Source organism: Fukomys damarensis, unplaced genomic scaffold (assembly GCF_012274545.1).
Source record: "Fukomys damarensis isolate Sample0158 unplaced genomic scaffold, DMR_v1.0_HiC HiC_scaffold_24, whole genome shotgun sequence".
NCBI classification, from domain to species: domain Eukaryota; kingdom Metazoa; phylum Chordata; class Mammalia; order Rodentia; family Bathyergidae; genus Fukomys; species Fukomys damarensis.
In genome coordinates this window covers 60,552,970-60,576,554 of record NW_022900936.1, presented here as the reverse complement: position 1 = coordinate 60,576,554, position 23,585 = coordinate 60,552,970, and the positions used below count along the sequence as shown (strand labels likewise).

The 23,585-nt window shown below is 38.2% G+C and overlaps 1 protein-coding gene across 3 annotated transcripts in view; it reads left to right on the top strand.

Annotated features, from left to right (window-relative positions):
* Window positions 1-23,585, top strand: part of Lsamp (limbic system associated membrane protein) — a 1,351,571-nt gene that overhangs the window by 708,124 nt on the left and 619,862 nt on the right. For 2 of the 3 annotated variants that reach the window (XM_010630058.2, XM_010630057.2), the window contains exon 1: window positions 22,008-22,531. In XM_010630058.2, the coding sequence (XP_010628360.1) occupies window positions 22,377-22,531 (155 nt within the window). In that variant the 5' untranslated portion in view covers window positions 22,008-22,376. Of the gene's footprint in view, window positions 1-22,007; window positions 22,532-23,585 lie in introns of those variants that run through there. The other variant, XM_033768029.1, reaches the window with a different exon arrangement.

Here is a 23,585-nt window from a genome sequence, read left to right as displayed (position 1 = left end):
AGAAGCAATTTAAATATGTTCAGGGACCATTTTCATCTCCAGAATTAAGGATTATTTTGATGTTACATCATTGCCTTTTCTCTTTTACTTTCCTTTTTAGTTTTATTTTAGGATTCCCTATTTTTAATGTTCATACAGAGATTTCTTTAACTGAAATACCGAATAGTTTCTTTGGTGTGAAAAACTATAATAGTACACAGGATCCTAATGAGACAATTAATAATGTGAAATAGGAAGTAAAGGGCTAAAGGTGTAAGGAAAGTGGGAAGGGTGGGGGAAAGGTAATAAGGGAGAGGAAAAAAATATGAGAAACTGAAAAAATGGAAATAAAGTGTTTGTAAATGGGGAGGGGAGGAGAGGGTGAAGGGAGGGCAGGGATGAGGGGAAAAAATGAGAATCAAGACCTATTATGTAAAGGCACAGAATCCCAATGATGAATGTAATTGTATTGTATACCTAGATTGTACCAATATCCTCAATAAAAAAGAAAAAAAACCAGTTATGTGCTATTGAGCAAGTTATTCCTTGTATCGCCTTTACTTTTTACCCCAGAAGTCCCAGACCTCTGTCAACTTATTAAGGATATATGAGTTGATATTTATTGTAATATAATTAATATATTATGCAAGCTGATACCTCTAAATAAAATACTGTTAATGTAGAAGTTATTATTAATAATAATGACTTGGTTCTAATACTGACTTTGTCCCTAGCTCAGTGACCTGAAATTATTGTTTAAGATGAAATTTCTCGTCCACTAATAAAATGATCTTGTATCAGATGAAATCTCATTGTGTAAAAGCAGTTAAAGTCTTATTTCTTTTGTTGAAACTTTCCTCTGCATTCCCTTGTTCCCACTTTACACTATGGTGTTGGAACACCTACTTAAGAGATCCAAGAATTTAGAAAATCATAGTTTGAAAATTAGGGAACTGGATGAGATGCAGTGTTCTAGATAATGACATTATTCTTTTTTCTGAGATTCCAATGCTCCTAGCTAAGTTTGAATTCTCTCAAAAAGAGAATTAATAGGGAGGTTAAAGAATAACATAATGAAAAAGGAGCTTATGAATAATTGATCCAAAAGTAAACATCTTGAAACAATAATCACCATAAATGAATGATGATTTTTTTGTGGAAATGTTCCCTAAATCAATGCTCTGCTAAGAACATTTTTATAAACAAGGAAGAGGACTCCTGGAGGTACTGAAAGCCTGAACTCTTCATACGTATTGGCATCCAGTATGGGCTGATCAAGTTTAAACCCAAATGGGCAAAACACCACAGCATTCTTCAAAAAGGGATCTTTTGGGATGTAACCTTAGCCACTTTTTATATGAGTCTGTTCTTTTCCATTTTTGTCTCCCATTGTCTAGTACTTCAGTCACACATCTAAAAAATATCGAATGTAGCTGCTCACTCCAGACAAAAAGCAGTTTGGAGATTCTGAGTAGATTCACTCAATCTTTTGCAACCAAAGGAAAGGGGGTTTTCTAAGGAAAGATTCTCCTTGCCTTTCCAGTGAAGTCATCAATCTCTACCAAAGATTTTGCAAAATGCTCAATGATGCTTTTACAAAAATCTTACACAACTGTTTCTTGAGCTTCAGAATAGGATTACTATTGTTGGTGGCTTTAAAGCTTTTGGGAAATCCTGGCTCTTTTCACCTTTTTTTTAAGCCTGAAATTTCAATTTCCAAGTCAGAGTTCTCCTAGTGGTCTGTATATGCACTGCTAGATGGGTAACAGAGTTGTGAGAGGAAGTGTCTTTGCGTGGGAAAATATATTTATCCAGTAGTCTTCTAACAGTTCTTGTCTGTGTGTGGATGATGCAGTAATATAACCCTGAAAATTAATGTTAAAATATTATTTTAATATCAAAAGAAATTTTAAATATTCTGAATTTTAAAGCATATTAATAAAAATGTTTCAAATTTCTGCAATATCTATTTCTTGATTTCATATCAGATGTTCCACCCTGAGGATTATAAATTGGACATTTAGCTAAAATCTCACTTTCAATGCCTGAAGATCTTAGAAAATCAGATATTTTCTGGCTAATACCTAAAGAGCCAAAAGAAGAATAAGAGAAAGTGACATTTTAGCATCTGTAGATCCTTTTTCAAAAGTTGAAAATCTCACATCTAGTCTCTTCTCTCATTTGTTCATTTCTCCTCATATTTTAATGCATTATGTCCCACTGCCTTTCCTACTAGATCTTTCTGTAAAATGTGTGTGTGTGTGTGTGTGTGTGTGTGTGTGTGTGTGTGTGTGTGTGTGTGCTTAAGACAGAAGTGGGAGAAGAAGTTCAAGAAGATCTTTCTGTAAAATGTGTGTGTGTGTGTGTGTGTGTGTGTGTGTGCTTAAGACAGAAGTGGGAGAAGAAGTTCAAGAGAAGAATTGAATAAGTACAAGTCTTACACCCCTGGAGAAAAAAAAAAGAGAAGGAAGCATTTAAATTTTATTTTTCATACATCAAATCCTTCTTAGTCCAGAACTGAGTCAGACCTTAAAATAGTATCACATTTGGATTAAAAATTGTGATAGCATAACATCTCATTGATTCAGAAAGAAACTGAATGAGGGGTGTGTGTGTGAGTGTGTATGAGTGTGTGTGTGTGTGTGTGTGTGTCCATGCATATAATATATGTGATTGATAGGTTGCTATAGTTGCAATGGAAACGGCCCATAAAACTGTACATTTGTCCCTACTCTGTCCTGACTGGTACAAGTGAAAGTCAGATCAAGCCCTATGCGATTTGACTCATGTGTCTCTACTAATAGCCCTCCTCTGTGTATCCTAAATAACTTACACTGCTGAGTAAAAAGACAATGTGTATCATTTTCACTCCTTCCTCATCTTCATTTTTTAAAAAAATATTTGCTTGAGCATCAAATGTACTATAAACTTTTCCTTATGTTTACTTAGTACATGCAGCAACCTTGAGAGTATGTAATAAATCCCACATTTGTGCCTTTACTCTTCCCTTTAGAAATGTCTGTCCTAGTACCTCAAATTTCTGTTTTAAAATCTCCACTAAAACATCTGAAAGATTGTTAATCTTTTAAAAATACAGTTTGATGAAGTCATAAATGTCATACATTAAATATTCAAAAAAATACAACTTCAAAACATTCAGTGTGTATATATCATAACCACAACCAAGGTACCAAATGTATCAAGTATGCTAATTTGTTGCTTTGGTTGTAGTTTTTGCACAACCAAATCATAATAATAGGAAAACATTTGATTACACTCATATCCCTCATGTCTTCCTAAGTACCTGGAAGCTTTATATGTCTGTAATATACAAATAATCTATACATTATCATAGCAATACTCTTAGAGCATTGTATGTGTAACTCCAAAAGGCAAATGGCATCTCCTTCTTTGTTGCTTGTTTTGGTTTTGCCCTGTAAGCTGGGCACTTGCTGGTAGGATATGGCAGACAGGAGAGGACCTTATGAGAGGCCAAACATAGGTATGGACCACAGTCTAGACGGCGCAGGAGTGGTCATAAGATGACAGAGCACAGCTGCCTGTGCGGAAATGGATCAGGGATGAGTCCAGTCTGAACTTCTATAAAGCATCTGGAATAAAGGGTAGAGTTACACGGAGTTGGTTAGACCTAGTGTGGAGAAATGAAGCTGGTTGAAGCTCATGGTTTAAAATCATCAACTTCACAGAACTATTTTCCTAAAGCCTCTGGGCAGATTCTAATTTGATCCAGCAACAATATTTGTTTGGCTCCAAACTGATGAGCATCTGCTAATTTTTCTAACTGCTTTAATCATTTTGGGGGCTCTGCTTTAGAGCCTCTCCAAATCTCCTCCTTCTCACTAAAGTTTCAAATCTTCAAAGCCTATGCCAATTTTAATGAAGGACTATGAGGATTACCTTATGTTCCTGCATTTAGGATTCCTATTTAATATTCCGTTCTTTGTCTTATTTAAATATAACAAAATGCAAAGCACAGAACTTCGAATTTCTAGGAGCCAATGACTTGCAAAACAAAAATTTGAAATTCAATCTAAAGTCACATATAAACAGAAAGCAATTTGTGTGTGTGCCTTACCCGCCACAATATGGTGTTCTTGAGGATAGGGGCTTTGAATTCTTCAATTTTTTCCCTTAAGCATTTAGCACAGTCTCTGGCTTTATTTTTCCTTTTGTTAAAAGTAAATATTCAGGCTTAATTTACTGTTTTCCTTTTAAAGGACTCCTAAGAAAGATGAAGTAGTATTTCAAAACTGAACAGGGATGATTAAAAAAAGCAAAATATTTTCAGGACATATATTAGATAACTTTTAATTTTTCATCTTTCTTTTGTAAATAGTCCAATATATGATATGAGGTTATAGGGTGAGAAAAAGGGGAAAAAAAGGAAAAAGATAAGGAAATATGCAGAAAAGGGAGTTTTTAGCAATAGAAAGTAGATTATGATGTAGAAGTACATGTGGGGAAAGTGGGAGAAAAGAAATTGGAGACAGGGCTAGGACAGAGAGATGCGTGCTAGTGCAGGACAAATGTGGCGTGGACAACCCATCTAACCCCTCCACTTGTCAAATCAATTAGTGCCAGCCTAGAGAGGTCTCAACACAAAGCTTAGTTTAAATGATTTCCACTACCGAGAGAAACTGCAGTTGGACTGGGTGGCTGGTCCTGCTTGGCCTTGTCTTCCAAGGGCCAAACATTCTGAAATTGTTGCTTTCTCTACATAATATGTTTCCTATTCCTATAGAAGTGTATGTGATAGTTCAGAAAGCCCCCTGTAGCAACTCCCTCAGACCAGTCAGTGAAATATCAGTAACTGAAGCTTTACCTGCTTAAGATAAGCCCTACAATTCCAGATTGTCTCTGATGGCTTTTACAAATTGGCTGTCAATGCATGCAAAATATCATTTTGACACAGAGAGAAGGCTGAGCATTTCAATAGGTCACAAGACGTTATCGGTACTTCCCAGTGAGACTTAACAGGAAATATAGATGCCTGTGTTGAGTTTGAGAAATACTTAGGTCACTCCTAATGCCCTAACAAAAATGATTTACTATAACTATGTATTTGTACATTCTAAACATTCTATAGCAATTAAACTAAAGTGTAAAATAATGTCTACAGCAAAGATGCACTTTTTGGTGAAACCAATTACTAAGAAAAAATGGTTTTTCTCAGTTTGTCTTCATTAAGTTGAACTATTTGTGCAAACTCCTGTGAAACATTCAGCATCATTAACCATTGTGCTAGGACCTATGTAGTCAGAGGCAAATAGGCCCTGGTTATTATTTCCAAAGAGCTCATAAGGCAGGGATAACCGTCATAATCTACTTCCATAAAGTAGACAGATACACAGGCAAAAAACTCTTATGTGTTTGACAGCTGGACTAACAAAATGGTCCAAGTGCTTTCCAGGAGGTAAATGTAAGACTTACTTCCCAAGAAGGGGCAGGAATGCACAAAGAGATAGTGTTTGAACTGAGTCATGAATACTGTGAGGAATTTGCTACATTAAAAAAGAGGGAGAGAGGTGGGAAATTTTTACCCATCTTACCCAAGGAAAGAGACTCAGCAAAGCGATATACTTTACAAACACATATACTCACATGTGTGCAGACAGTCACATATATTCCTCTTTGCCTGATGTTCACCATCTTCCAGTCATAGTCTTAAACTCAGAATGGGAAGAAAAGCATTCCCATCTGGCTCTGGTAAGCTGTACTATGTGACCTTGAGCAACATGTTTACAGCCTTACAGTCTCAGTTGCTTCTACTGTAAAATCACAGAACTGAATTATCTGATGTCTATGAATCTACCCAATAAAAGACAGCAGACACTTTTAATTTGATAGCTCTAAAATGCAGGATGGATCTTAATTCCTTTTTCATCCCCTTTCCCTTCCCATCCTCCCCGCTCCATCTATTGCTTAACCCCCTTCCTTGTTTGCTTGTTTGTACATATTTGCAGTATATATTGTTTATAATCCTTATGTGGAATTGATGCATGTACATAACACATCCCAATTTCATTTTTTATCCCATTTTCCTCCTCTCCATCCCTTGATACCTTTTCCCTCTGAGAATGATTTAATTTCCTCCTTCCCATTTTGTATCAATTTTTTGCATTTTATTCTCATTCTGAGTTTCTCATATAAGAGAAACAATGTGATATTTAAGCTTGTGATTTTTATTTATTTACTTGGTCTCAAGGTGCATCCATTTTCACACAAATGACTCGGGTCTACCATTCTTTATGGCAGAGTAATACTCCATGGTATATAAATACATTTTCTTTTTCCATTCAGCTGTCACACTTCCCACAAGGAATTTAAATGTTATGTCCCTCACACATGTACTAATAAATGAAACTGAGTCCATACAGAAAAATTTGCATTTCAATAAATAAATAAAATTCATAGTACAGGGGAACAAGAATAGTATATGGGAAATGATTAAAACTACTTTATTTTTTGTTTCATGTAAGTGAAATATTTGAAATGCATATCAGCAGGGGAAATAATTTCACATTAAATGTGCCTTTATTCTGTTTTGTTGTTTGTTTGACAGTTCAGAAGTCGTTGAATAGAAATTTGACATTTTTCTATAAAATTAAGCATACTGTTTCTCCTAAATGTCAGATAAGAAAAATGCTGCTGAGAGTCAGGACATTGACACGTAGTACATTGTAACATTATGTCTGGTTCTGTCCAGGCAAGTGGAGATGATGAAGAAGCCGTACAAGGCATAGCATCAAGTTCCAGGTGACAGAGAGAATTGAATGGCCGGAGTACAGCGGGGATGTACCAAATCTGGATTTTCATCTGTTAAATATGAAATCTGGAGCTCAAAAACTATGTATAATAATACCTAAGATGGCCCCAGACACATAACTCCTTCTGCAAATTCCTTCCTTTTCTCCTTCCTTCCTTCCTTCCTCCCTCCCTCTTTCCCTCCCTCCCTCCCTTCCTCTCTCTCTTCCTCCCTTCCTCCCTCCCTCCCTTCCCCTCCTCTTTCTTTCTTCCTTTTTATACTGGGGATGGAACTTAGGAACATTTAGATTTTAGGACCTTGCACTTGTGAGGCAGGTGTCGACACCACTGCACCACTGAGATAATCCTCGGCCCTTCCTTCTGCAAATTTCTAGACTTGGAACCAAAGTTTCCGTCCTCTGTGCTCTTGTACCTTATTTGCCTCATGCGGAAACAAATTGAGAACAGCTACAAAAGAATCTTGGGATTTAAACTCTTTCAATTATACAGTTAGGCTTTGGTTAAGAACAATGGAAAATTACTAGTCAATAAGTCACCGATGCTCCAATTATGGTGACACACTTGCATATACGTCTGTGTGTGGAGACGAACGATGTATTGCCCCTTTTCAAACTGAACTTAAAACGTTCCTTGAGAAAATGATAAATTGCCATTGATTATCAAAGATTTTTTCATGTGTAACGTGCTTGTGTAACATCAGAATATCAAAAGGTATTTGAAGACTGAAGTACGTACTACATTTTAAATTTGTTTTAATTCCGTAGGGGAGATAACCCAGCAGGGGAATAACTGGGTCAAATGGGACTTCCAATCCTAGTTCTTTGAAGTATCTCCATACTGATTTCCACAGTGGTTGCACCAGTCTGCACTCCCACCAGCAGTGGAGAAGGGTTCCTCTTTCCCCACAGCCTCTCCAGCATTTGTCATTGGTTGATTTCATGACAGCAGCCATTCTTTGTGGGGTGAGGTGAAATCTCAGCCTTGTTTTCATTTGCATTTCTCGAATGACCAATGATGTTGAACACTTTTCCTTTGTCTGAGAAATGTTTGTTCATTTCAGATGCCCAGTTTTGGATTGGGTCTTTAAATTTGGGAGGTCTGATTTTTTTTAAGTTCTTTATATATCCTATATAGTAGACCTTTGTCTGAGGAACAGCTGGTGAAATTTTTTTTCCCACACTGTGTGTTGTCTCTTCACACTGTTGGTCATTTCTCTTGCTGTGAAGAAGCTTTTTAATAAGAAGACATCCTACTTGTTGATTCTCTACTAGTTCACAGGCAACTGAAGTTTTGTTCATAAAATGATTTTCCTACTTCAATATCTTCAAGAGTTCTACTTAACCTCTCTCTCCAGCTGGTTTAATGTTTCTGTTTTAATATTTAGATCTTTAATCCATTTAGATTTTAGCTGAGTGCATGGTGAGAGATACATGTCTAGCTTTAATCTTTGGCAAGTTGAAACCCAGTTTTTCCAGCACCATTTATTAAAGAGGCCATTTTTCCTCCAATGAGGATCATTGGCTCCTGTGTTGAAGATGAGTTGTTTGAGTGTGTCTGGACTTGTTTCTGTATCTTCTAATCTGTTGCACTGGTCCTCACATCTGTTTCTTTGCCAGTACCATCATTGTGGTTGTTAAAGAGAAAAAAATCTAACAATGTATTTAAACTATTTCCTTCATAAAGGTCCATGAACATCTATCATTTTGGTAATAATAATAATCATGATGAAGGGAAGGCCTGTGATTTTTCTTGGGAACATGAAGTTCTACTGTGTCTATAGCAAACACTTACTGAAGGACCCAGTGAAAGTGAATTTGATCCCTGGTACTGCCAAACACACACATACACACACACACACACACACACACACACACACACACACACACACATTTGGAGAAGGGACCACTTTTTCCCTTAGGATGTTTATTGGTTCACTGCACACATGGGGAATCCCTAGGCTTTCCCTACTCTGGGTTTGATCATCCTTTGATATTGATCCAAACCACTTAGAAATGAATATGGAAACATCTTCCTTCTATTTAAAGGTCTTGCGTATCCAATATTGTTTTTATGTTTATTATCTTAATACCTGACATTTATAACATCTTTCTTCCAAAGAGCTCTCTGGAGTGCTATAAGGTGTCAAGTGAAGACAAATGAATACGAAAGCACTTTGTGTTCTACACATGAGAGGAGATACACTCTGGCCCTACTGCTTTCTAGGAACCACTTTTCTTGCTTCTTCTTCGCTTTATTGCTCCAACAGAACAAACGTTTCTTGCCTCCTGTTCATTTTCTTTCCTTAATCTCTCCAGTACATAAACACCCACACTCACCTTCCCACACAGGTAGACCTGTAATTTCAATTCTCACCTTTACCTTAGTGAGTCCCAAACCTATATATAAGACCCTGTAAGGTCCTTTTAAAGCCCAGCTCCATATTTATAACTACTTTGTAAATTTCTTGTTTAATATTTAAACTTAAATATATCTTTCCCAACATAAAACTCATTATTTATTGATCTTCAGAAAATCTATTTTATAACTATTTGATATTCAAAATGCATTTTGAAATGTACAGATATATATATATATTTTTAAGTCTGGACCAAGTTTGAAATAGATTAAAGAAAGATATAGGACTCTCAAGGGCAGAGGATAATGATGAACCGTCAAGTCTGTGAGCACAGCCTAGAATATTTGGGACTACCTAAAAGTTTAAGAATGAGATATAGTGAGGCATCAAAAATAAAATATAAAGTTATATTCTAGAGAAATTGATAGCAATTAGACTCAAGTAAGTTTTATGTAAGCCCAAATATTATATATATTCTACATATGTTCCAAAGTATATATCCCATACTGAGAATTTTATTAGAGAGTAATGGCATTTTATTTATAAATACTAATAAATATAGACATCACACTGAAAAAATCATATGGTTTCTTCCTTCTTTCTTTGAGTTCCTTTTTTAATCATGCACAGCTGGGAAATTCATACTGATTGCCTTAATGCCAAACCCATTAACAAAGACACTCTTCTTTCATCTCAGTAACTCACCATGTAACGTGAGTGATGCTTTTCAGTGATTAGTTCTCACCCCTCTGTCTGCCCCCAATATACTCTATTTTCTCAACTCAGTGAATTCTAGCAACTAAAATCCCATTCCTCAGAAAGCCAGGCATAGTGGGATGGGAGGATTCATGGTACTCATCTTGATACCTCCCGTTGTCTGTTTCTTATACTCCGTTAATCAACAATCTTGATTTCACATCAATCCTATCCACTCTAATGCGAGGTCATTGCCTCTCATGCTTTCATTAGTGAGTTATGTTCTACATGGGCCCTCCATTTCCTATGGCTGCCATACCTAGTGCCATCCTCATGAACCAGCGCAAGAAAGCAAACACTCTTATACATCAATGCATTACTTCTAGATGTTCCACTTCTTCATCTAGTTCCATCTTCCTTTTCCAAATAAATGTCCTAGTACTCTCAGAGTTTCCCTTTTCTGGTCTGGGCACTTTCTTTCCTACTCCATTGCCTTATTCCTGGGTGGCTTCTAGCACTAGACCTTTATCAATATTATTGGCCTTCTTGTATTTTTTTAACACTCTTCTGCAAACTTCAACACTGACACTCTTAAGGAGTCTCTCAATCTAACCTTCTCAAATGACTTCTCTTAAATGACAATTTAACTGCTATCGTATTCAGGAGAACTTCCATCCACTCCAGACTAGGTGGAATTTTTTATGTGAACACAGTACCATGTGAACCCAGTGTCTGTCTGCATCCCCTGAATTGTGATTGCCCATCTGTTGCCCTGCACATTTTTTCTAGGCTGCTCGCTCTTTGGATTTAGGGATCTTCTTCATTCTTTTTATGATATCAGTGTCTAGTACCTTCACTGTCACACAAAAAGCTGAAATGATCTCTACCTGTTTGAATTTCATCATATTTCATGCACTTTTCTCAAATTTTTCTTTGCACTGTTTCACTTTTCGAGACAAGGTCTTGGTATGTAGTTCTGGCTGGCCTGCAACTCACTTGAAGGTGGCCCAGCCTTCAACTCCTACCTCAGCTTCCTGAGTGGTGATAATAGAGGCACATACCACCAGCCTATTTTTCTCAAAATTAAAGACATTAATTTATACCATTTTCAAATTATTTATGGATCTATATATTGATCTTTTCCTAACAAGGTTGAAAATGTCTTATTACGGAGAAATTTATCATAGATACCACAGTCAATAGTTCCAATATTTCAAAGTACAACTTAGATTGCAAGCGATCAATTGATTCTAGTTATTTAATCAAAGGGCCAAGCATTATTGATAATAAGATCACAAACCAAAATTAATGCAACTCAAATTGGTAAGAATAAAAATAAGTTGTAAATTCTCACTAATTATTATTCTTATTACCAAATAGATATTTTATCTAGAGAAAAATAATTATACCTAGTTGTAATGTGTAGTAGAATAAGTGTAAGCATTAAACTGCTTCATACCAGCTGCTGAATAAAAATATTCTAGGGCCGGGGGTTTAGCTCAGTGGTGCCTCTGCCTGCCTTGCAAACCAATGGACCCGAGTTTGATCCCCAGTACCCCCAAAAATATTCTATCTCAAGAAATAATTGATCACATTACAAGTTTTGCTTTGCTGCCTTCTAGCTTCCTCTTTCACTGCCTTATGTTGGCAGTATACCCTTTTGTTCTCTTAGTCCTATCACAATTGGAATGTTCTCACCTTATTTATTCTTTTACCTACTCTGATACACCTCCCAAAACCATCTCAGCTAGATATTTTCTAGATCAAAACACTTCCTACAGGGCCAGAGATTTAGCTCTGTGATGCTGCCACCTGCCTTGCAAGTGCAAGGTCCCCAGTTTGATCCCTGGTACCAAAACAAACAAACAAAAAACCCAAGAAAACAAAAATCCATTTCCTATAACCTAATTCAATCCCTAATACAAAAAAAAAAAATCTACTTAAGACCCAATTCTCCTAAAACGGAATTCTGCTCGTATCAGTTCTTTTCCATTGTTTCCAAACAGAACAAATGTCTTCTAAAGCCACCTATCAGCCTGATTCCCTCTTAAAGTCAATACTCTGTCGCTGGGCGTGGTGGCATGCCTGTAATCCCAGCACTCAGGAGGCTCAGGCAGGAGGATCATTGTGAGTTAAAGACCAGCCTGGGCTACGTTGTGAGTTCCAGATCAATCTACATAGTGAGACCCCGTCTCAAAAAAAAAAAAAAAAAAAAAAAGATTAATACTCTGTCATACTTTCTTGAAGTAGGAAAAGAGAACATTACAGAAAAAAAAATCTTACTACTGAAAAAAAAAACTATGTGAAAATTGTAACTGATGACCTCTTGGCTATGGGCATTTTTCACATGTATTGGAATAGTGTGTGTGTGTGTGTGTGTGTGTGTGTGTGTGTGTGTGTGTGTGTGTGAATTGTCTCTAGGGTTCATATTTGCTTATATTCACTTATTATTAACCTATTCCTATTCCTGATAGATACTTGAATCTACATAAAATATTTAAATATATATATATAACTGATGACCTCTTGGCTATGGGCATTTTTCACATGTATTGGAATAGTGTGTGTGTGTGTGTGTGTGTGTGTGTGTGTGTGTGTGTGTGTGTGTGAATTGTCTCTAGGGTTCATATTTGCTTATATTCACTTATTATTAACCTATTCCTATTCCTGATAGATACTTGAATCTACATAAAATATTTAAATATATATATATATAAAATGTTTAATTTTAGATATCATAAGGTTCATGTATAATGGTTGACTCCAAAGTGTTTATCCCTTGGCAGGCTACAACAAGCATTACTGAAGTATTCTTTCATTCCAAAATATCCTCTCTACATATTTTATCTATTAGAAATGTGCTAGGATTCAGAAATTCCCCTTATATGTTATTAATCTACTTAAAGAGGTTGGAATTTGCCAAATGTTCATTCACAGGTATAAAGTATTTCAATCAGTTTTTATTTCCTGCTGAGAGAGAATAGGAACACCTATGAAGAGTTAGATTAACCCTGGAAAGAAATGTGCTGAACAAATAGGCAGAAAGCTGTAGTACTCAGACAATGGAGAGGGTGGGAAGAAGAAAAGAATGTCTTGATCAGTGTAGACTAGTGAGGGATTCTACCCAAGCCTTCTACTAACACATACTTTATACTCTGGACCCATGGAAATCATCCCACACTTTGCCTAAAATCACATAGACTGGATGGCCCCCTGGTCTATTGACATAATCATTGGAGATTGCCTTGTATCTATTTGTCCAACTGATTGCATGCCATTTTGTTGCAGCTCTTCCTTTGGTTTCTTACTCATATGTTTAGCAACATTATGGGCTTTTCTAAGGCGAGGTAGAACTGGCCTCAGAGAAGTAGGCATTTCCAACTGATAGCCTGGCCTGCCTGTGTAAATGCTTCAGCTGTGTCACAGAGGGTGGGGCATCTAGATGAGGAGGCAGGCAGTGTGGCACAAAAGAGAAAACATGGTTCAGAGATTTGGGGTCTCTGAATACTGATGTCAATGCTCTTGCATAACTACATAAACTTATATTTTCCATGTTCCCACTATAAAAAAAGGGGGCGAGCTAGAAGAGTTTTTTGATATCTTCCAGTTTTCACATTGTACCATTTTTCTAACTACACATTCCTCTTGATTTTCCTCTAATTTCATATAAGACCTTACTGGTTATTAGTATCAGAGTAATTTTATGACAAGTGGGTTGATAATACTTGTACTCTTTATCTCAGCAAGTTGTATTAAAGATATGAGATTATGTGTGTCACTATGCACTATTAACTGCAAAGGCCTATGATTATCACAAAACAATTATTGGATTTTTCAGTGTGTTCTATTATTGTGGCTAAGAACCATGATACCTCAGTGTGCAACCAGCAGAGGGAGACAAGTTCAGATTATATCTCTTCCTGAAACAGAATCAGTTAATTGCTATGTGGATGTATTTTTATAAAAATTAAAATGAAATGCATTATTTTCAAAGCGTTTACTTGCTCACATGCAATATAAGCACACTTAAATCCTGTAAATATATGAGAATAAGAAGAGAAAAGACAAGAAAAATATGGGAGAAAGAATCTGACTTTCTGAGTTTAGTTTATCACAGAATTCAGACAGCCCTTCTGTAAAGCATGTCGTATTCCCTCTGACAACTCCCTAAGCATGTCCATCTGGAAATTGATGCTATTTAGGTACTGGTTTAGGAATAGATCCAGAATTCTAAAAGTGGAATTTCCAAATTCCCTTTGAAACTAGCTTTTTACTCAACTTTTCCATTTTTATCAGCCTGAACATCAAGCATGAATGAATGAATGAATAAATAAATTCAGATTAATTCTTTGCCTTCCCTATTTTTCTTGACTTCCATAGCCAATTAGTTCACAAGGCTCATCAGTCTTTCCAAGAAATTTCTCTGAATATTTTCATCTCTTTTCTTTCCATTGCCCTTTCGCTGTAGCCTGTTTTTATGATCTCTTTTCTGTACTATTTCAGAAACTTTGTAACTGGTTTTCCCTGACTTTGACTTGTCTCGATGTATCTCCCAGTTCAATGCCAGTTATCTTCATAAAACACATGTCCAAGTATGTCACTTTCTTACTCAGAGTTTTAATAGCTCCTTACTGCGCACAGAATAAAGGCTGGATTCATTAACACGTCTGTAAAGCCCCCCCAACCCCAATCTAAAAATAGTCATCTTCCGTTCTTAATTTTTTTCACCTCTGCCCACACACCTTTTCCTAAACTTACTTTCCCCATTTAATGTAAACTCCCTGAGTGAAGGGATTCATTCTTTTTAGGAAGCAAAATTTTGTGGAATCAATCATGTTTGTTTCGTTCTCATTATTTCACCAGCAAATTATCAGGGATCTAACTAGTTTCTCTAGTCAACTTTCACTGTACTTTCCAATTTTCCTTTGTGGAAATCTCCCTGAGATACATCAGTATTTCATCTCATGACCTCATCTCATAGTTATTTCAGCATTCAGAACAGACTACAACCCCAGTCCGGTAGACCATTCCAATCTCCCTTTCAGGCTGGTTGTTGCCTGCCTTCTTTCTCTTGCGCATCCTTCAAGGGTTCCCTAAAAGGCCACGTTCTCCGAGAAGCCTCCTTCACGAGTGTTCACTTTACTATTCCACCTTTGTTCTGAGTAGGGCTCCTGAAGATAAGCACTCTAGATTTCTATTATTTTGTTGTACTGACTAGCACCAAAGGGAGCCCATGGGCAGGTTAATTTTGGCCTCACTTCATGTAGGGACAGCATATTTGGAAGGCTGGCTTTATAGTTGTATAAGATGATGTTCAGCCCTCTCTAGATGGGCGTTGCAATGTCAGTCCCTCATTAGACTTGCAAGAAGGCAGGGGGTCAGTTTTTTACAGCACTGTTTCTTCGGAGTTTAGCTTAGTGCCTGTTACACAGTAGTTCTCAAAAATATTGATTATTTTAATGAATGTACTCATACATGGCAACAGGACTGATAAGGCAGGTCTCACGAATCTTCTTCCTCTCATCTAGGCAATGCTCCTACATTCATTACTGAAAGCAGAGACAGCTGAAAATGTAAATCACAGGCCGGACAGGAAAGGTAGCAGGCAAACTTCTGGGACCTTTTGAATAATATAATGACCAAACACTGGATTTGCCCTGCAGCTCAATATTGTCAGTAAACTCTGGAGAAAACATATTAGTGTTATTTACATGACTTATAGCCTTGAGATATTTAACTAGGCATTCCATTTAGATTTAGCAGGATAGCTATTGCCTGAAAAATAAATATAGATGTGATGTACAAAAATATTTAGCAAAGCTTAGATATTAAATAGCATCTGCTCATCTTGTTATGCATTTCTTAAACTTAGCAAAACATATTTTTATTCTACTGATATTCAATTAACATATAATAACCATATTAAGGGTAAGAAACATGTATACTTGAAGAAAAGCAACTGAAGCACTTTTTTTCTTTTTCTGACAAGTTTATACAAACAACAGACAACCTGGCATTCTGTCAGTTCTTATTTGACAAACAATGACGTTCTACCAGGATACACCAGAACTGAAATAATGTAATGAACGGAAAGCCTGGCCTACAGAAAACCTTGACACTGTAATAGAACACAGCAGGTTGAGAGCATGTCCGATCAACTCGATCTTCCTTTGATAGCCATTGGTATCCTGTAGTCCAAGGCAGTTGCCACTGCAAGATGAAAGTGTCCTTCTATTTGTCTCTTGCTTACACCACTGACTTTCTGTAATCCAGTCTCCATACGCTATTCAGAGTAGACCTTCGAAAATGTATAATCAGATCCTGTCAAATCCCTTGCTAAAAACATTCACTGACCATTGAAATCATTACGGTAACACTGAATTTCCTTGTTTTGGAATCTCTTGTGACCCCGCCACAATTTCCAATTTTATCTACTTTTTCAACCACTACCTCAACATATGCACGAACAACATTCCACTTTAATTGTCCTTGTTGAGTTCCCTGGTACATAATATATATTATATATTCCTGCTACAATTCTTTTGCATGGGATATTTCTTTTATGAGAAAAATTATTGCCAAATTATTTTATAACTAACACTCATATTTTAGTATTCAGTTTAAATACTATCTCTTCAAAGATATTTTGTTTGAAAACTTTTTTTATGTTCCCCTCACCATGGCTCCAGGTCATTGATTATCTATGTATTTCATACGCATTGACATAACACACACATATATGTGCATATATGTGTACTCATAGCTAGATATATGTTATATTAGAGACCAGTCTTGGCCTATTTTTATTCACTGTCATATCACTAACACTATAATGAATGAGTTAATGAATCATAAACTTACTGATCATGTCAGAGTATAGAACGTGCCTCCACTCCTCCTTATTTCTCCTTGGCCTATTTTCTGATTATAGGAATCTGAGTCAGTACACCAACCACAGACAGAAGGTTAAATGGCCTAATTGCCTGCTGGTGCTAATGCCTTGCTATCCTGAAGATGCTACTCCTGCTGTCTCTCCACATCTTGCAGTGTTCTATGTAGATGCAGCATTACTTGACCATTGCCAACACCTTATACCTGATGGTAGAGTGGAAAACCTAGAAAAGGGTGGTTCCTAGGGCTACTTGGTACATTTATAAAAAATAGTAAGGTATACTATATAAGCATAATGGTGTGCAAAGGCATCAGTAAATCACCACAAGCATAAGCAAGTTGGAAGCGTGAAAATATCAGCTCAAAAATTTCAGAATGGGTACTGATCTGAGCACCGATGACCACAGAAACAGAACATGTCAGCAAAAGATGCTTAAAAGCAGAAGACAGATATGATAACAGTGACACAGAAGGCATACCTTAGAAGTAAACCAAAGAAAGATTTTTAATCATGTAGAGTTTGTGTTAAGTGTGTTATATCACAAGACTACCCATAGGAAGAATCTGGACCTTATTTATCTGATTGAAGGCGACTGATTTTAAGTGTGACACATGTGAATTAAGTTGTATTTGAAGGAGCCACATTCCAAAGGAAACTCACAAGGCATAAGCCATTTTTATGAGCATAAACTGAAGTACTTGAATTTGCTAATCTATGATGAAATCATTTAGAATGTCATAGTGAGGAGCCTAAGGAAAAGTATTAACAATCCTGCATTTCTAGTCCATACAGAAATGCTAATTCCACTTATGAAAGTAAAGTACAGGCATGTTATTATGTTATTATGATTAAGACCTTACAAGTATAAAAATCTAGAGTACAACATTAATAATGTCATAGACATGTTTAGCATAAAATGCAAGCAATTTTGCTAAATTAGTTGTACATTCTAGGCTGCATCTGGATTTCATGCAAGCCTATTACCTTAGAAAGATAAACAGAAGAATAAACCTTTCACGCTTCTCAGGATATTCAGACATTAGCCAGTTTTTGTTTTTCCTGCAGAATTTATCCCTAGAGAGTGCCAGCATCTTCTAAAGCCTCTTTTAGAAAGGCAGTATGTTGCTTTAAAGTAGTAGTTAGGGTCATCTTACTTGGGTGGTGATGCCTGTTTCATATGGCTAACAGCCATACTTGCCTCACAAATAACCCAGGAAAGCATGTTCATTTTTCCCAGCACCCTTGGAAGGATATATATATAGCAGACTAAAGAAAAATAGGCCATATACATTTCAGGAATTCTTTTATTTGTATTCTTCTCTATATTTCTTAATCAAAGTAAGCACAGTTAATTTAGTTAATATTAGGGTAGTTATAACAGCCTGACCTTAAGGATGAGATACACTGTCCAATTTTATGGACTTTTAGATTTATTAGAAAGTGAGAGATTACAAAGGAGAGAAAGCCAGAAGGACTCTATGAGGTAGTGGAAAGGAAAAGTTCTCTTAGAGACCATACGGTTAAAAGAGAAATAGATAGATTTATTACGTTGTACGTGGTGAGGCAAGCCACATGAGTGGGCTTGGGTGTTTAATCAATCATTTCTCCCTTCTTATACATATCATTTTTAGACTATGCTCTCTGGGCCTCTTGTTGGGTTAAGCAGGTGTATTTAAAATGCTGTCTGGGTGTAAATACTGAATGTTATATTATAACTTATATAATACATTTCATGATTTTTTTAATTCAAGGGCTCTTGCAAGCTAGGCAGCACTCTACCACTGAGTTACATTTCTAGCCCAAACTTCAGGGTTTTGTATTTGTTCAGGAATGCAGTCTACTTGAATTAGACTGAATTGCTGAATATTCTAAATTATTTCTAAAATGTAGTCTTTATAGAAAAAAATTGTTTCACTTTAAACGCTTAGTTGATTATTTTAGTTTAACAGAAGTTGCCAAAAACAGGATTTTATTTAATGCAGATACCTTAAAAAAAAACTATAATTTTTAGTTTTTCTATACAAATGTACTTATAATTTTATCTTCTTAAGTGGGTTAAACATTACTTTGTGTCCCTTTCTAAGGGTGATTGTGGAGACAAACCCCAAATTGGATTGATTTACTACAAATTCCTTATACTCACTACATTTTTGTGAATTATTATATGTGCTCTGGAAGCGAGCATGACTTTTTTGTGAATTAAACTGTACCTCAGGATGTTAAACTTCTGTGATTTCTCATAGTACCACCCATCAGAGTTCTGCCAATAGCTTGAGATTGCTGGTGTACGTATTAGATGACAATCATGGAGAAGCACTTTTCACAAAAAGATATATTACCATCCCACCATACTTTATTGTCTTGGAAAAGCTTCTTCCTTTCTTCATACAAAGCACAGTCCACTGATATGAAGGGGTAAGTTCACTCATGCTGTGTCTAATCCTCCTCTCAGAGTACTCAGAGTCCCAGTGAACGCCATATAGTACACCTAGCACCATCACTGAAAATAGATGCTCCTAATAGGCCCAGTCCTTTGGGTCTTTCTTTTCTTCCTCTGGACATCAGAGAAGCATCATTCAACAAAAGAACATAGGGCATGCATAGTGTGTCTAAGACTTTGTCTCATCGAATCCCTCATTCCCGAGAGCCCAGAAGAAGCCTGACAGGAAGGGTCAAGTCTGGTGGTGCAGGGCAGGGAAAGACAGGTGTCTGTTTCCCTACAATCCTAATAGAGAGTTACGTTATTAGTGTACATCCCTTTTACACAGAGTTTTCCAATTCAACTAATCAGTTAATGTAGCCACCCACCCCCACCCAACTTTCTTTTTCCTTTTTTGAGACCAGGTCTTCCTGTGTAGTTCAGGTTGGCCTGGAACTCACTAAGCAGCCCTGGCTAGCCTTGAATTTGTAGTGATCCTCCCAAATCATTTACGGGGGTGTGCTACTGCACCCAGCTAGCTATTTTTTTTTTATCTTGTGCCAAAATGGGTTCAAAGTTTTCCACAGCCAAGTTGCAACTTAGTGGTAAAACTGCACTGACTTCTTAGCTACAGACTGCTTATAAGCTCTGGTAGAGGATAGTTTGACTTATATGAATGCGTAATACAAAGAAAGTTCATTGACTTTATAGACCTTGAATTTGTGACAATCAAATTCTGATATTTAAAAATTATTTTTAAAACAAAGTGCCTTCCTTTCTTTCCTCACATAATCTCCAAGAGTTCATCAGCCTTTTAAACTGATAAAAAGCTCCAGAGAAATCTTTTGAACATTCTCAAGAACAAGTGGCAACACACTAAGTGTTTCCATTTGGCTTGTATTCTGTTGGTATTTGATAGATTTATAAGGATTCCCAAACATCTTCCAGTTATTTATTGTTCAGTTATTTTGCAAATAACCTTCACCCTGTATTTGCGTAAATAAGAAGAGGTTGGCATAGCAGCTCTCTGTGTGTGTGTTTGTGTATGTATATATTCCAGCATTTATTTGTACAGGAGTGGAATACGTATGGCCAAAAAATAGTCTAGAACAGAGAATCAAGGAATGCAGCCTCCTCACCTAGAGTTTCTTACATCACTAAATGTAGAAGGGAATCACAAGAATGACTCAGAAACTCTTCAAGGCATTAGAGCCGGCTGCAAAATGTTTACACTTTCTATGCTATCCCAGAAGAAAATAGCTTCAACCCAAAGTTTGCTGGAATACAGAAGCTAACAGGAAATCAAGTGTGATTATTCTGAGGGTATGAGGCAGATTTGTTTGTTTGTTGGCACCAGATCAAACTATGGACTTTGCACTTGGGAGACAGGTAGCAGAACCACTGAGCTAAATCCCCGGCCCTAGATTTTCTTGATCAAAACTCGAAGGAGAGCCTCAGTTTCCCATCCTTCTGCTCCCTCCTTTGCCAACTTCTTCTGCCCTTCCTTTTTGCAGGAGAAGCTGGAAATATCTCTTGCCTGCAGATAGGTGCAAAAAGTTTCCCAAAGAGAGCAAAAGGAAATGACTATAATTCATTCTGAGGCATTTTATACTGTTAGATTTTAGCATGTGTGAATGCTTTAATTATTCCAGTAAATAAAATTTAAAAGGAGGAAAAGAAGGCCTGGGCTGGTCCAAACCACATCTTTTTCTTCCAGCATCAGTGACGTCTGAGAGTTTGAGGCTCTCACTTGAGTGATTAACAGTGTTGGCTGTTAAGGACCTCATCTCTGGCTTACATGTCCAAGTCGAAGGAGTGACAAATGATGTTAAACTGTCTGGCATTCTGTAGAGTGCTGTGCGTGCTTGGGTGTCTCCCTGAAAATGACAGGCCTTCTGCTATATAAATCTACTTCCTTGCATAAGGACGTTTTGAGAGGCGAGTGCCAGTGGAACTTGGGTAGCAACAGCAATTTGCCTTTTAAACAGCCATCCTAAATGCCTTTACTCCCGTGTGGGAGTGAGTGAGGGTTTCCTGGTGAGTGAGGTTGATTTAGGGATCAGGGATCAGCTGCTGAGGCTGGCACTTGGAAAAGACAAGCCAAGCATTCACACCCAGACCACTCAATAACAGCATTGTCTCCAATCCATCTTTCATAGGGGTTTCCAGGAGGGGGAGGGGATGAAGAAAGGAGAGAAAGTCAACCTTTTCGGTCCTAGAACAGGAAGTGCAGGGGAGAGAAGGGTGAACACCGCGTGATCCTGAGATGCCATTTACCTGGAACGTTTAGTGTGAAATCCACTTTGGCTTTTAATCTGAGTCCAGTATCAATTTTCTTCTGTTTTACATTCCTGGTCCCATCTTCCAGAACTCTGGTCCTGAGGGCCCCCCAGGCTCTCCCTCTATTTTACCTCCTCGGTTTGGGTTTGTCAAGGTCTGCCCCTCTCCTTCCCATCTCTTTTTCCTTTTCCCCTCCTCCTTTCCTCCCCCTCTACCTTCTTAAACAGCTTAAGTCCCTCTTCTCCCTTCTGTCTTGCACAGTACCTCTGAGCTCCACTCCCTGTTCTTAAGGAAATCAGCCAGGCCTCAGATGGAGCTGTTGTCCTGACAACCCACAGCCTCCTCAGGCTTCATTGAGGCTGGCTGCTGCTGAAGGGGCAGTTGTGCAGAGCAGAGCTGGGGGCCAAGCCGGGGGAGGGGGAGGGGATGACGTGGAGGGGCTGTTGGCCGCGGGCAGGGTAGGGGGGAGGTGCGGAGTAGAGTGTGAGCCCGGACTGGAGGCAGGAACAGGAAAGGGAGGAGGGGGAGAGACTCCGGGCTGCTTCTGGGGCTCCTGCGAGGCTGTTTCTTTACACTCACTGGCAGACTCGGGCCGGCTCCCTCCCGCCTGGGAAAGTGGGTTACCGGGAGTAGGCGCTCGGCTCCGGCGCTGGCAGAGGAGCATCCAGCCACAGAGAGACCAGGGAAGCACCGCAGCATTTGGCAGTCTTCTCTGCATCTTTTAAAGAGGGGTTTCTGTTCCTGCAGTCCTTTTACAAATTTTGTTCCTTCGACTTTCTCCCTCACCCCCGCCTGGGTTTTTAGGAAGGCTTTGTTAAGTGTTAGAGGGAAAAGAGACCGAGCGAGGGAAAGAGGCTAAGTGGGAAGGACCACAAACTGGAACACCGCGCCCGGGTTCCTAGAGCCCTCTCTCCGCGGAGCAGCGCGCCCTCCGGAGCCCAGCGCAGACAGACCTCGGCGTGGCCACCATGGTCGGGCGAGTGCAGCCGGATCGGAAACAGTTGCCCCTGGTCCTACTGAGATTGCTCTGCCTTCTCCCCACAGGACTGCCCGTTCGCAGCGTGGATTTTAACCGAGGCACGGACAACATCACCGTGAGGCAGGGGGACACGGCCATCCTCAGGTAGGGCTTTCGGGCAACTTTTCTTTCTCTTGTGTGTGTGTGTGTGTGTGTGTGTGTGTGTGTGCGCGCGCGCGCTCGCGTATGTGTGCATGTGTGTATTGTATATGTGAGCGCCTGATCTCCATGCTGCAGGCTTATGGTGTATGTGTGTCCCTTTCACTGAGTGGTGGACGTACAGCCAACAAAATTCAAGGGAATTCTGGTTCCTGTCAAGAGTCAGTGGTGCTGGTGAAATGTTTGATTCTTTGGATGTTGTTTCTCTGGTCATGGAAGCCTAACTTCATCTATGGCATTAAGTGGCATTTGGGCAGTGTTTTTGCTTTTGTAAAGATGCTTTGCACTTTAGAGTTTTGTTGAGATTCCTTAATTCAGAAAGAAGAGTTGCTAGATTATGGCTCACAAACAGTACATGTACTCTGCATTCTCCTTGCCCCTCCTGTGTGCGTGTGTGAGTGTGTGTGTGTGTGTGTGTGTCTGCACACACATCAAAGCTCTCTTTCTCACTGTCTTAGCAGTAGTTCTGATAGAAGACTTTTTGTAAAGATCTTGTAATTGATGCTGAGGGCAATAAATCAATCTTAGAACTTTGGTTGGTTGCTGAGCCTTTTCTGGAATGTGGCTAGAAATCAACACCCAGAATGGAGACAGGAAGAAAAGGATTTTGCCCAATTGGTGCCATTTAAGAATAGAAGTGTTAAACTCAGAGATTGGGAAAGAATTAACCTGGCATGAAATGAGTATTTCAAATTGATTATTAAATCCAGTCTTATTTCTGTGCGGCTCTGCCAAACTCTAAAATATAATTCCAGATTAAATTTTGGAAAGGGAAAGTTCCAAGTCCTTGGGAGTTTGACCCCTGCAAGGCACAGTGAGCCGGAGACTCAAATGGCATCTTATCATAATTCCATACCTAAGAAGCTCCACACTTCTTTTCCTGTGTTTCTCTTCCACCCTTGACTTCCCAGTTTTCCTTGAATTTCTGGTAGATAATAAGAAGAAGAAGAAAAAAGAAAAAAGCAATAAGAAAGAAAACACTGTCCTTGGAGATCTTTTA